The sequence below is a fragment of the Micropterus salmoides genome, unplaced genomic scaffold, assembly GCF_014851395.1.
Source record: "Micropterus salmoides isolate LMB-PRFRI ecotype aquatic unplaced genomic scaffold, ASM1485139v1 Ms_hic_scaffold_7, whole genome shotgun sequence".
NCBI classification, from domain to species: Eukaryota; Metazoa; Chordata; class Actinopteri; order Centrarchiformes; family Centrarchidae; genus Micropterus; species Micropterus salmoides.
The window spans coordinates 37,121,402-37,133,668 of record NW_024044459.1 but is presented as its reverse complement, the minus strand read 5'-3'; the positions used below and the strand labels follow the sequence as shown (position 1 = coordinate 37,133,668).

The 12,267-nt window shown below is 40.6% G+C and overlaps 2 protein-coding genes and 10 non-coding genes across 12 annotated transcripts in view; 11 read left to right on the top strand and 1 right to left on the bottom strand.

Annotated features, from left to right (window-relative positions):
• Nucleotides 1–12,267, top strand: part of LOC119891504 (scavenger receptor cysteine-rich type 1 protein M160-like) — a 1,270,577-nt gene that overhangs the window by 887,238 nt on the left and 371,072 nt on the right. The gene's annotated exons all lie outside the window — the stretch shown is intronic.
• LOC119891615 (chromaffin granule amine transporter) overlaps nucleotides 1–12,267 on the bottom strand; it is an 88,241-nt gene that overhangs the window by 15,459 nt on the left and 60,515 nt on the right. Inside the window, exons 4-6 of the mRNA XM_038703392.1 lie at nucleotides 1,454–1,512; nucleotides 1,275–1,358; nucleotides 1,068–1,160 (exon numbers count right to left, since the gene is read on the bottom strand). Coding sequence (XP_038559320.1) covers nucleotides 1,068–1,160; nucleotides 1,275–1,358; nucleotides 1,454–1,512 — 236 coding nt within the window. The remainder of the gene's footprint in view (nucleotides 1–1,067; nucleotides 1,161–1,274; nucleotides 1,359–1,453; nucleotides 1,513–12,267) is intronic.
• On the top strand, nucleotides 2,159–2,240 carry trnas-aga. Its single transcript has one exon. It is a non-coding gene; the product is annotated as a tRNA-Ser (tRNA).
• On the top strand, nucleotides 3,452–3,535 carry trnas-uga. Its single transcript has one exon. It is a non-coding gene; the product is annotated as a tRNA-Ser (tRNA).
• trnas-aga lies at nucleotides 4,148–4,227 on the top strand. The gene has a single exon. It is a non-coding gene; the product is annotated as a tRNA-Ser (tRNA).
• trnas-uga lies at nucleotides 5,183–5,264 on the top strand. Its single transcript has one exon. It is a non-coding gene; the product is annotated as a tRNA-Ser (tRNA).
• On the top strand, nucleotides 5,879–5,960 carry trnas-aga. Its single transcript has one exon. It is a non-coding gene; the product is annotated as a tRNA-Ser (tRNA).
• On the top strand, nucleotides 6,916–6,997 carry trnas-uga. Its single transcript has one exon. It is a non-coding gene; the product is annotated as a tRNA-Ser (tRNA).
• Nucleotides 7,838–7,919, top strand: trnas-uga. Its single transcript has one exon. It is a non-coding gene; the product is annotated as a tRNA-Ser (tRNA).
• trnas-aga lies at nucleotides 9,187–9,268 on the top strand. The gene has a single exon. It is a non-coding gene; the product is annotated as a tRNA-Ser (tRNA).
• On the top strand, nucleotides 10,157–10,238 carry trnas-aga. Its single transcript has one exon. It is a non-coding gene; the product is annotated as a tRNA-Ser (tRNA).
• trnas-aga lies at nucleotides 11,127–11,208 on the top strand. Its single transcript has one exon. It is a non-coding gene; the product is annotated as a tRNA-Ser (tRNA).

Below are 12,267 nucleotides of genomic sequence, written 5' to 3'. Positions count from 1 at the left end.
AGCGGCAGAAAGTGATGGTGAACGCGAGTGGAGGGAAATATTCTGGCAGTAAATGTACGGTTTCTGTTACAGTGTTTCAGCTTCTCAAGACCAAGAAAAGTTTGTTGTTTCCCACATGCTGAAAAAGTGAAGCCTGTTAGCGCTAATTTAGCTAGCATCCCCCCTCCCCTTCAGACTGAGCTGAGCAAAAAAGCTTCAACAGCAGGCTGCGACTTTTAGCTGCTATGTAACATTTAACATTAGCTCAATAGAAAGTAACTGGTAGCTGTGTTTTCTTACTGCCTACTTGTCCAATGTTGAGAACATCAGTTACAATCTGAGAGTAAACTAGTATAGCCTGCAGCTCACATTAAACTGGGAAAACACTGAAGTATTCTCATGTGCATCGTGCTCATGGACACAAGAGCAATGTAGCTGAGACATGTTGTGTTAGGGTTTTAAATTCAGACAAAAATTTTGCTTCACCTCCGCTGCTACAACTCCATCCTAGGGGAAACACTGAACTACATTTAGTCGTTTCAGCTGCACCACAGTCAACCTCATCATCATCTCAAACATGATAACTATGATAGGAATGTTCCATCGGTACGACTAATAACATGACAACTGATTGATCATCGATCAGTTATAGCTTCGTCCATGTTGGTTTGATTGAAATAGTGGTTAGCCAACCGCTTATCCTGCGTACAGGGTCACGGGTCACGGAAATATGTAAGATACCATCAAATGTTTGAATCACTAGGGACATCTATTGTTGTGCCCGAGTGGTCAAGGCGATGGACTAGAAATCCATTGAGGGTTCCCCGTTTGAATCCTGCTGACAACTAGCCCTTGATTACACACCTCATTAAAAACTTTGACAGTTAATTTTTCTTGTAGACATTTCCACAGATAAGCAGCCCCCATGTGTTTATTTGTTTATTATATATACGGTGAAGACTTGGTTTATGTTTAGGTAACTAGTGGTTAAAGTTAGTGCAGGTCTCCAGGGAATGAATGTAAGTCAATGTAATGTCCCCGAAAGTGATGGAAACACGACAGTATGTGTGTGTGAGTATGAGTCTCACTCAGGACGCCCATAGCCAGTCCTCCCAGTGCGATGCCCATGGCGATGCCTCTCTCCTCATCATCTGTGTACACACTGGCCAGCATACCCAGACCTACACACAAACAAACACGTGCATGAGGATACAAGGCCATTTTTCTTCTTCAGTGGTGGCAAACACTCACTGTGGATGGAATAGTGTTTGTTGTTTGAGTGTCAAAGTGTCGACCTGCCACAGAGGAGAAGGACGAGCCGATGCCCTGCAGAGAGCGAGCGAAGAACAGCAGAGCGTATGTGCCTGAGAACGCAAACACTGACACAGACATGCATATGATTAGACATTTATTCGTAGAGGACACACTGTCATCACCGTGTGTGTGTTTGTGTGAGTGTTTTGTCTGATCTTACTGATGGTTGACACGAACATGATGATGAAACCAGCAAACATGGGGATGTGATACCCGACCCTATGGAGACAAAGAGAGTCGATGAGCTAACGAAACACACATTCATCTATGTCTAGATTATCTCTGTTTTGTTTTCATTGGTTTGAACTGCAACAGTTCCTAATAATTTACACTCCTAATGATTCCTAACGATTTATCCACCAATTCCTAAGATTCCTAACAATTTATCCACCAAGCCCTAAAAGTTCCTAACGATTTATCCACCAAGTCCTAACAGTTCCTAACGATTCATCTAACAGTTCCTAACGATTCGTCTACCAAGTCCTAACAGTTCCTAACGATTCATCCACCAAGTCCTAACAGTTCCTAACGATTCATCTACCAAGTCCTAACAGTTCCTAACGATTTATCCACCAATTCCTAACAGTTCCTAACAATTTACCCACCAAGTCCTAACAGTTCCTAACGATTTATCCACCAAGTCCTAACAGTTCCTAACGATTTATCCACCAAGTCCTAACAGTTCCTAACGATTCATCTACCAAGTCCTAACGATTTATCCACCAAGTCCTAACAGTTTCCACCAAGTCCTAACAGTTCCTAACGATTTATCTACCAAGTCCTAACAGTTCCTAACGATTTATCCACCAAGTCCTAACAGTTCCTAATTATTTTTCAAACAAAGACACACAATGAGAAAATACGTGTTGTCGTGGCCGAGTGGTTAAGGCGATGGACTAGAAATCCATTGGGGTGTCCCCGCGCAGGTTCGAATCCTGCCGACAACGAGCATATGTTTACACACCTCCAGCAATAACTCTCACAGTAATTGTGTTTCATACACATTTCTACATGTGAGCATAAAAACACAGAAGAAAGATGCTAGGCTGATATCAGCTCTTAGTATGTGAGTGTTTTTATGTAACTGTGAATCTCTCAGATCAATTTGAGAAGAGCTTATGAGAACCAAGTCCTAACAGTTCCTAACGATTCATCCACCAAGCCCTAAAAGTTCCTAACGATTTATCCACCAAGCCCTAAAAGTTCCTAACGATTCATCTACCAAGTCCTAACAGTTCCTAACGATTCATCTACCAAGTCCTAACAGTTCCTAACGATTCATCTACCAAGCCCTAAAAGTTCCTAACGATTTATCCACCAAGTCCTAACAGTTCCTAACGATTCATCTAACAGTTCCTAACGATTCATCTACCAAGCCCTAACAGTTCCTAACGATTCATCTACCAAGTCCTAAAAGTTCCTAACGATTTATCCACCAAGTCCTAAAAGTTTCAAGCAATTTACCCACCAAGTCCTAACAGTTCCTAACAAATTATCCACCAAGTCCTAACAGTTCCTAACGATTCATCTAACAGTTCCTAACGATTCGTCCACCAAGTCCTAACAGTTCCTAACGATTTATCTACCAAGTCCTAACAGTTCCTAATTATTTTTCAAACAGGTCCTAAAAGTTCCTAACGATTTATCCACCAAGTCCTAACAGTTCCTAACGATTTATCTACCAAGTCCTAACAGTTCCTAATTATTTTTCAAACAAGTCCTAAAAGTTCCTAACGATTTATCCACCAAGTCCTAACAGTTCCTAACGATTTATCCACCAAGTCCTAACAGTTCCTAACGATTTATCCACCAAGTCCTAACAGTTCCTAACGATTCATCTACCAAGTCCTAACAGTTCCTAACGATTTATCCACCAAGTCCTAACAGTTCCTAACGATTCATCTACCAAGTCCTAAAAGTTCCTAACGATTTATCCACCAATTCCTAACAGTTCCTAACGATTCATCCACCAAGTCCTAAAAGTTTCAAGCAATTTACCCACCAAGTCCTAACAGTTTCAAGCGATATACCCACCAAGTCCTAACAGTTCCTTATGATATGCACGTTTTACTGCACTATTACTACACTGTCTGACAACTTGTTAGCTTCAGATTGACATCACGTATTCTGTATTCCACACAGCTATAATGAAAGATGTGTTGTCGTGGCCGAGTGGTTAAGGCGATGGACTTGAAATCCATTGGAGTTTCCCCACGTAGGTTCGAATCCTGCCGACAAAGCGTAATGTTGTTTACACACATCTATAAATTACTCTGACAGAAATCTATGTTTCACAGACATTTCTATATGTGAGCATAAAAACACAGAAGAAAGATGCTAGCCTGATTTCTGCTCTTAGTATGTGGGTGTTTTTATGTAACTGTGAATCTCTCAGATCAATTTGAGAAGAGCCTATGAGAACCAAGTCCTAACAGTTCCTAACGATTCATCTACCAAGCCCTAACAGTTCCTAACGATTCATCTACCAAGTCCTAACAGTTCCTAACGATTCATCTACCAAGCCCTAAAAGTTCCTAACGATTTATCCACCAAGTCCTAACAGTTCCTAACGATTCATCTAACAGTTCCTAACGATTCATCAACCAAGTCCTAAAAGTTCCTAACGATTTATCCACCAAGTCCTAACAGTTCCTAACGATTCATCTACCAAGTCCTAACAGTTCCTAACGATTTATCCACCAAGTCCTAACAGTTCCTAACGATTTATCCACCAAGTCCTAACAGTTCCTAACGATTCATCTACCAAGTCCTAACAGTTCCTAACGATTTATCCACCAAGTCCTAACAGTTCCTAATTATTTTTCAAACAAAGACACACAATGAGGAAATACGTGTTGTCGTGGCCGAGTGGTTAAGGCGATGGGCTAGAAATCCATTGGGGTCCCCGCGCAGGTTCGAATCCTGCCGACAACGAGCATATGTTTACACACCTCCAGCAATAACTCTCACAGTAATTGTGTTTCATACACATTTCTACATGTGAGCATAAAAACACAGAAGAAAGATGCTAGGCTGATATCAGCTCTTAGTATTTGAGTGTTTTTATGTAACTGTGAATCTCTCAGATCAATTTGAGAAGAGCTTATGAGAACCAAGTCCTAACAGTTCCTAACGATTCATCCACCAAGCCCTAAAAGTTCCTAACGATTTATCCACCAAGTCCTAACAGTTCCTAACGATTCATCTACCAAGTCCTAACAGTTCCTAACGATTCATCTACCAAGCCCTAAAAGTTCCTAACGATTTATCCACCAAGTCCTAACAGTTCCTAACGATTCATCTAACAGTTCCTAACGATTCGTCCACCAAGTCCTAACAGTTCCTAACGATTCATCCACCAAGTCCTAACAGTTCCTAACGATTCATCTACCAAGCCCTAACAGTTCCTAACGATTCATCTACCAAGTCCTAAAAGTTCCTAACGATTTATCCACCAAGTCCTAAAAGTTTCAAGCAATTTACCCACCAAGTCCTAACAGTTCCTAACGATTCATCTACCAAGTCCTAACAGTTCCTAACGATTTATCCACCAATTCCTAACAGTTCCTAACAAATTATCCACCAAGTCCTAACAGTTCCTAACGATTCATCTAACAGTTCCTAACGATTCGTCCACCAAGTCCTAACAGTTCCTAACGATTCATCCACCAAGTCCTAACAGTTCCTAACGATTCATCCACCAAGTCCTAAAAGTTTCAAGCAATTTACCCACCAAGTCCTAACAGTTTCAAGCGATATACCCACCAAGTCCTAACAGTTCCTTATGATATGCACGTTTTACTGCACTATTACTACACTGTCTGACAACTTGTTAGCTTCAGATTGACATCACGTATTCTGTATTCCACACAGCTATAATGAAAGATGTGTTGTCGTGGCCGAGTGGTTAAGGCGATGTACTTGAAATCCATTGGGGTTTCCCCACGTAGGTTCGAATCCTGCCGACAACGCGTAATATTGTTTACACACATCTATAAATTACTCTGACAGTAATCTATGTTTCACAGACATTTCTATATGTGAGCATAAAAACACAGAAGAAAGATGCTAGCCTGATTTCTGCTCTTAGTATGTGGGTGTTTTTATGTAACTGTGAATCTCTCAGATCAATTTGAGAAGAGCCTATGAGAACCAAGTCCTAACAGTTCCTAACGATTCATCTACCAAGCCCTAACAGTTCCTAACGATTCATCTACCAAGTCCTAACAGTTCCTAACGATTCATCTACCAAGCCCTAAAAGTTCCTAACGATTTATCCACCAAGTCCTAACAGTTCCTAACGATTCATCTAACAGTTCCTAACGATTCATCAACCAAGTCCTAAAAGTTCCTAACGATTTATCCACCAAGTCCTAACAGTTCCTAACGATTCATCTACCAAGTCCTAACAGTTCCTAACGATTTATCCACCAAGTCCTAACAGTTCCTAACGATTTATCCACCAAGTCCTAACAGTTCCTAACGATTCATCTACCAAGTCCTAACAGTTCCTAACGATTTATCCACCAAGTCCTAACAGTTCCTAATTATTTTTCAAACAAAGACACACAATGAGGAAATACGTGTTGTCGTGGCCGAGTGGTTAAGGCGATGGACTAGAAATCCATTGGGGTGTCCCCGCGCAGGTTCGAATCCTGCCGACAACGAGCATATGTTTACACACCTCCAGCAATAACTCTCACAGTAATTGTGTTTCATACACATTTCTACATGTGAGCATAAAAACACAGAAGAAAGATGCTAGGCTGATATCAGCTCTTAGTATGTGAGTGTTTTTATGTAACTGTGAATCTCTCAGATCAATTTGAGAAGAGCTTATGAGAACCAAGTCCTAACAGTTCCTAACGATTCATCCACCAAGCCCTAAAAGTTCCTAACGATTTATCCACCAAGTCCTAACAGTTCCTAACGATTCATCTACCAAGTCCTAACAGTTCCTAACGATTCATCTACCAAGCCCAAAAAGTTCCTAACGATTTATCCACCAAGTCCTAACAGTTCCTAACGATTCATCTAACAGTTCCTAACGATTCGTCCACCAAGTCCTAACAGTTCCTAACGATTCATCCACCAAGTCCTAACAGTTCCTAACGATTCATCTACCAAGCCCTAACAGTTCCTAACGATTCATCTACCAAGTCCTAAAAGTTCCTAACGATTTATCCACCAAGTCCTAAAAGTTTCAAGCAATTTACCCACCAAGTCCTAACAGTTCCTAACGATTCATCTACCAAGTCCTAACAGTTCCTAACGATTTATCCACCAATTCCTAACAGTTCCTAACAAATTATCCACCAAGTCCTAACAGTTCCTAACGATTCATCTAACAGTTCCTAACGATTCGTCCACCAAGTCCTAACAGTTCCTAACGATTCATCCACCAAGTCCTAACAGTTCCTAACGATTCATCCACCAAGTCCTAAAAGTTTCAAGCAATTTACCCACCAAGTCCTAACAGTTTCAAGCGATATACCCACCAAGTCCTAACAGTTCCTTATGATATGCACGTTTTACTGCACTATTACTACACTGTCTGACAACTTGTTAGCTTCAGATTGACATCACGTATTCTGTATTCCACACAGCTATAATGAAAGATGTGTTGTCGTGGCCGAGTGGTTAAGGCGATGTACTTGAAATCCATTGGGGTTTCCCCACGTATGTTCGAATCCTGCCGACAACGCGTAATATTGTTTACACACATCTATAAATTACTCTGACAGTAATCTATGTTTCACAGACATTTCTATATGTGAGCATAAAAACACAGAAGAAAGATGCTAGCCTGATTTCTGCTCTTAGTATGTGGGTGTTTTTATGTAACTGTGAATCTCTCAGATCAATTTGAGAAGAGCCTATGAGAACCAAGTCCTAACAGTTCCTAACGATTCATCTACCAAGCCCTAACAGTTCCTAACGATTCATCTACCAAGTCCTAACAGTTCCTAACGATTCATCTACCAAGCCCTAAAAGTTCCTAACGATTTATCCACCAAGTCCTAACAGTTCCTAACGATTCATCTAACAGTTCCTAACGATTCATCAACCAAGTCCTAAAAGTTCCTAACGATTTATCCACCAAGTCCTAACAGTTCCTAACGATTCATCTACCAAGTCCTAACAGTTCCTAACGATTTATCCACCAAGTCCTAACAGTTCCTAACGATTTATCCACCAAGTCCTAACAGTTCCTAACGATTCATCTACCAAGTCCTAACAGTTCCTAACGATTTATCCACCAAGTCCTAACAGTTCCTAACGATTCATCTACCAAGTCCTAAAAGTTCCTAACGATTTATCCACCAATTCCTAACAGTTCCTAACGATTCATCCACCAAGTCCTAAAAGTTTCAAGCAATTTACCCACCAAGTCCTAACAGTTTCAAGCGATATACCCACCAAGTCCTAACAGTTCCTTATGATATGCACGTTTTACTGCACTATTACTACACTGTCTGACAACTTGTTAGCTTCAGATTGACATCACGTATTCTGTATTCCACACAGCTATAATGAAAGATGTGTTGTCGTGGCCGAGTGGTTAAGGCGATGGACTTGAAATCCATTGGGGTTTCCCCACGTAGGTTCGAATCCTGCCGACAACGCGTAATGTTGTTTACACACATCTATAAATTACTCTGACAGTAATCTATGTTTCACAGACATTTCTACATGTGAGCATAAAAACACAGAAGAAAGATGCTAGGCTGATACCAGCTCTTAGTATTTGAGTGTTTTTATGTAACTGTGAATCTCTCAGATCAATTTGAGAAGAGCTTATGAGAACCAAGTCCTAACAGTTCCTAACGATTCATCCACCAAGCCCTAAAAGTTCCTAACGATTTATCCACCAAGTCCTAACAGTTCCTAACGATTCATCTACCAAGTCCTAACAGTTCCTAACGATTCATCTACCAAGCCCTAAAAGTTCCTAACGATTTATCCACCAAGTCCTAACAGTTCCTAACGATTCATCTAACAGTTCCTAACGATTCGTCCACCAAGTCCTAACAGTTCCTAACGATTCATCCACCAAGTCCTAACAGTTCCTAACGATTCATCTACCAAGCCCTAACAGTTCCTAACGATTCATCTACCAAGTCCTAAAAGTTCCTAACGATTTATCCACCAAGTCCTAAAAGTTTCAAGCAATTTACCCACCAAGTCCTAACAGTTCCTAACGATTCATCTACCAAGTCCTAACAGGTCCTAACGATTCATCTAACAGTTCCTAACGATTCGTCCACCAAGTCCTAACAGTTTCTAACGATTTATCTACCAAGTCCTAACAGTTCCTAATTATTTTCAAACAGATCCTAAAAGTTCCTAACGATTTATCCACCAAGTCCTAACAGTTCCTAACAATTCATCTAACAGTTCCTAACGATTCATCAACCAAGTCCTAAAAGTTCCTAACGATTTATCCACCAAGTCCTAACAGTTCCTAACGATTCATCTACCAAGTCCTAACAGTTCCTAACGATTTATCCACCAAGTCCTAACAGTTCCTAACGATTTATCCACCAAGTCCTAACAGTTCCTAACGATTCATCTACCAAGTCCTAACAGTTCCTAACGATTTATCCACCAAGTCCTAACAGTTCCTAACGATTCATCTACCAAGTCCTAAAAGTTCCTAACGATTTATCCACCAATTCCTTACAGTTCCTAACGATTCATCCACCAAGTCCTAAAAGTTTCAAGCAATTTACCCACCAAGTCCTAACAGTTTCAAGCGATATACCCACCAAGTCCTAACAGTTCCTTATGATATGCACGTTTTACTGCACTATTACTACACTGTCTGACAACTTGTTAGCTTCAGATTGACATCACGTATTCTGTATTCCACACAGCTATAATGAAACATGTGTTGTCGTGGCCGAGTGGTTAAGGCGATGGACTAGAAATCCATTGGGGTGTCCCCGCGCAGGTTCGAATCCTGCCGACAACGAGCATATGTTTACACACCTCCAGCAATAACTCTCACAGTAATTGTGTTTCATACACATTTCTACATGTGAGCATAAAAACACAGAAGAAAGATGCTAGGCTGATATCAGCTCTTAGTATGTGAGTGTTTTTATGTAACTGTGAATCTCTCAGATCAATTTGAGAAGAGCTTATGAGAACCAAGTCCTAACAGTTCCTAACGATTCATCCACCAAGCCCTAAAAGTTCCTAACGATTTATCCACCAAGTCCTAACAGTTCCTAACGATTCATCTACCAAGTCCTAACAGTTCCTAACGATTCATCTACCAAGCCCAAAAGTTCCTAACGATTTATCCACCAAGTCCTAACAGTTCCTAACGATTCATCTAACAGTTCCTAACCATTCGTCCACCAAGTCCTAACAGTTCCTAACGATTCATCCACCAAGTCCTAACAGTTCCTAACGATTCATCTACCAAGCCCTAACAGTTCCTAACGATTCATCTACCAAGTCCTAAAAGTTCCTAACGATTTATCCACCAAGTCCTAAAAGTTTCAAGCAATTTACCCACCAAGTCCTAACAGTTCCTAACGATTCATCTACCAAGCCCTAAAAGTTCCTAACGATTTATCCACCAAGTCCTAACAGTTCCTAACGATTCATCTAACAGTTCCTAACGATTCATCAACCAAGTCCTAAAAGTTCCTAACGATTTATCCACCAAGTCCTAACAGTTCCTAACGATTCATCTACCAAGTCCTAACAGTTCCTAACGATTTATCCACCAAGTCCTAACAGTTCCTAACGATTCATCTACCAAGTCCTAACAGTTCCTAACGATTTATCCACCAAGTCCTAACAGTTCCTAATTATTTTTCAAACAAAGACACACAATGAGGAAATACGTGTTGTCGTGGCCGAGTGGTTAAGGCGATGGACTAGAAATCCATTGGGGTGTCCCCGCGCAGGTTCGAATCCTGCCGACAACGAGCATATGTTTACACACCTCCAGCAATTACTCTCACAGTAATTGTGTTTCATACACATTTCTACATGTGAGCATAAAAACACAGAAGAAAGATGCTAGGCTGATATCAGCTCTTAGTATTTGAGTGTTTTTATGTAACTGTGAATCTCTCAGATCAATTTGAGAAGAGCTTATGAGAACCAAGTCCTAACAGTTCCTAACGATTCATCCACCAAGCCCTAAAAGTTCCTAACGATTTATCCACCAAGTCCTAACAGTTCCTAACGATTCATCTACCAAGTCCTAACAGTTCCTAACGATTCATCTACCAAGCCCAAAAGTTCCTAACGATTTATCCACCAAGTCCTAACAGTTCCTAACGATTCATCTAACAGTTCCTAACCATTCGTCCACCAAGTCCTAACAGTTCCTAACGATTCATCCACCAAGTCCTAACAGTTCCTAACGATTCATCTACCAAGCCCTAACAGTTCCTAACGATTCATCTACCAAGTCCTAAAAGTTCCTAACGATTTATCCACCAAGTCCTAAAAGTTTCAAGCAATTTACCCACCAAGTCCTAACAGTTCCTAACGATTCATCTACCAAGCCCTAAAAGTTCCTAACGATTTATCCACCAAGTCCTAACAGTTCCTAACGATTCATCTAACAGTTCCTAACGATTCATCAACCAAGTCCTAAAAGTTCCTAACGATTTATCCACCAAGTCCTAACAGTTCCTAACGATTCATCTACCAAGTCCTAACAGTTCCTAACGATTTATCCACCAAGTCCTAACAGTTCCTAACGATTCATCTACCAAGTCCTAACAGTTCCTAACGATTTATCCACCAAGTCCTAACAGTTCCTAATTATTTTTCAAACAAAGACACACAATGAGGAAATACGTGTTGTCGTGGCCGAGTGGTTAAGGCGATGGACTAGAAATCCATTGGGGTGTCCCCGCGCAGGTTCGAATCCTGCCGACAACGAGCATATGTTTACACACCTCCAGCAATTACTCTCACAGTAATTGTGTTTCATACACATTTCTACATGTGAGCATAAAAACACAGAAGAAAGATGCTAGGCTGATATCAGCTCTTAGTATTTGAGTGTTTTTATGTAACTGTGAATCTCTCAGATCAATTTGAGAAGAGCTTATGAGAACCAAGTCCTAACAGTTCCTAACGATTCATCCACCAAGCCCTAAAAGTTCCTAACGATTTATCCACCAAGTCCTAACAGTTCCTAACGATTCATCTACCAAGTCCTAACAGTTCCTAACGATTCATCTACCAAGCCCAAAAAGTTCCTAACGATTTATCCACCAAGTCCTAACAGTTCCTAACGATTCATCTAACAGTTCCTAACGATTCGTCCACCAAGTCCTAACAGTTCCTAACGATTCATCCACCAAGTCCTAACAGTTCCTAACGATTCATCTACCAAGCCCTAACAGTTCCTAACGATTCATCTACCAAGTCCTAAAAGTTCCTAACGATTTATCCACCAAGTCCTAAAAGTTTCAAGCAATTTACCCACCAAGTCCTAACAGTTCCTAACGATTCATCTACCAAGTCCTAACAGTTCCTAACGATTTATCCACCAATTCCTAACAGTTCCTAACAAATTATCCACCAAGTCCTAACAGTTCCTAACGATTCATCTAAAAGTTCCTAACGATTCGTCCACCAAGTCCTAACAGTTCCTAACGATTTATCTACCAAGTCCTAACAGTTCCTAATTATTTTTCAAACAAGTCCTAAAAGTTCCTAACGATTTATCCACCAAGTCCTAACAGTTCCTAACGATTTATCCACCAAGTCCTAACAGTTCCTAACGATTCATCTACCAAGTCCTAACAGTTCCTAACGATTTATCCACCAAGTCCTAACAGTTCCTAACGATTCATCTACCAAGTCCTAAAAGTTCCTAACGATTTATCCACCAATTCCTAACAGTTCCTAACGATTCATCCACCAAGTCCTAAAAGTTTCAAGCAATTTACCCACCAAGTCCTAACAGTTTCAAGCGATATACCCACCAAG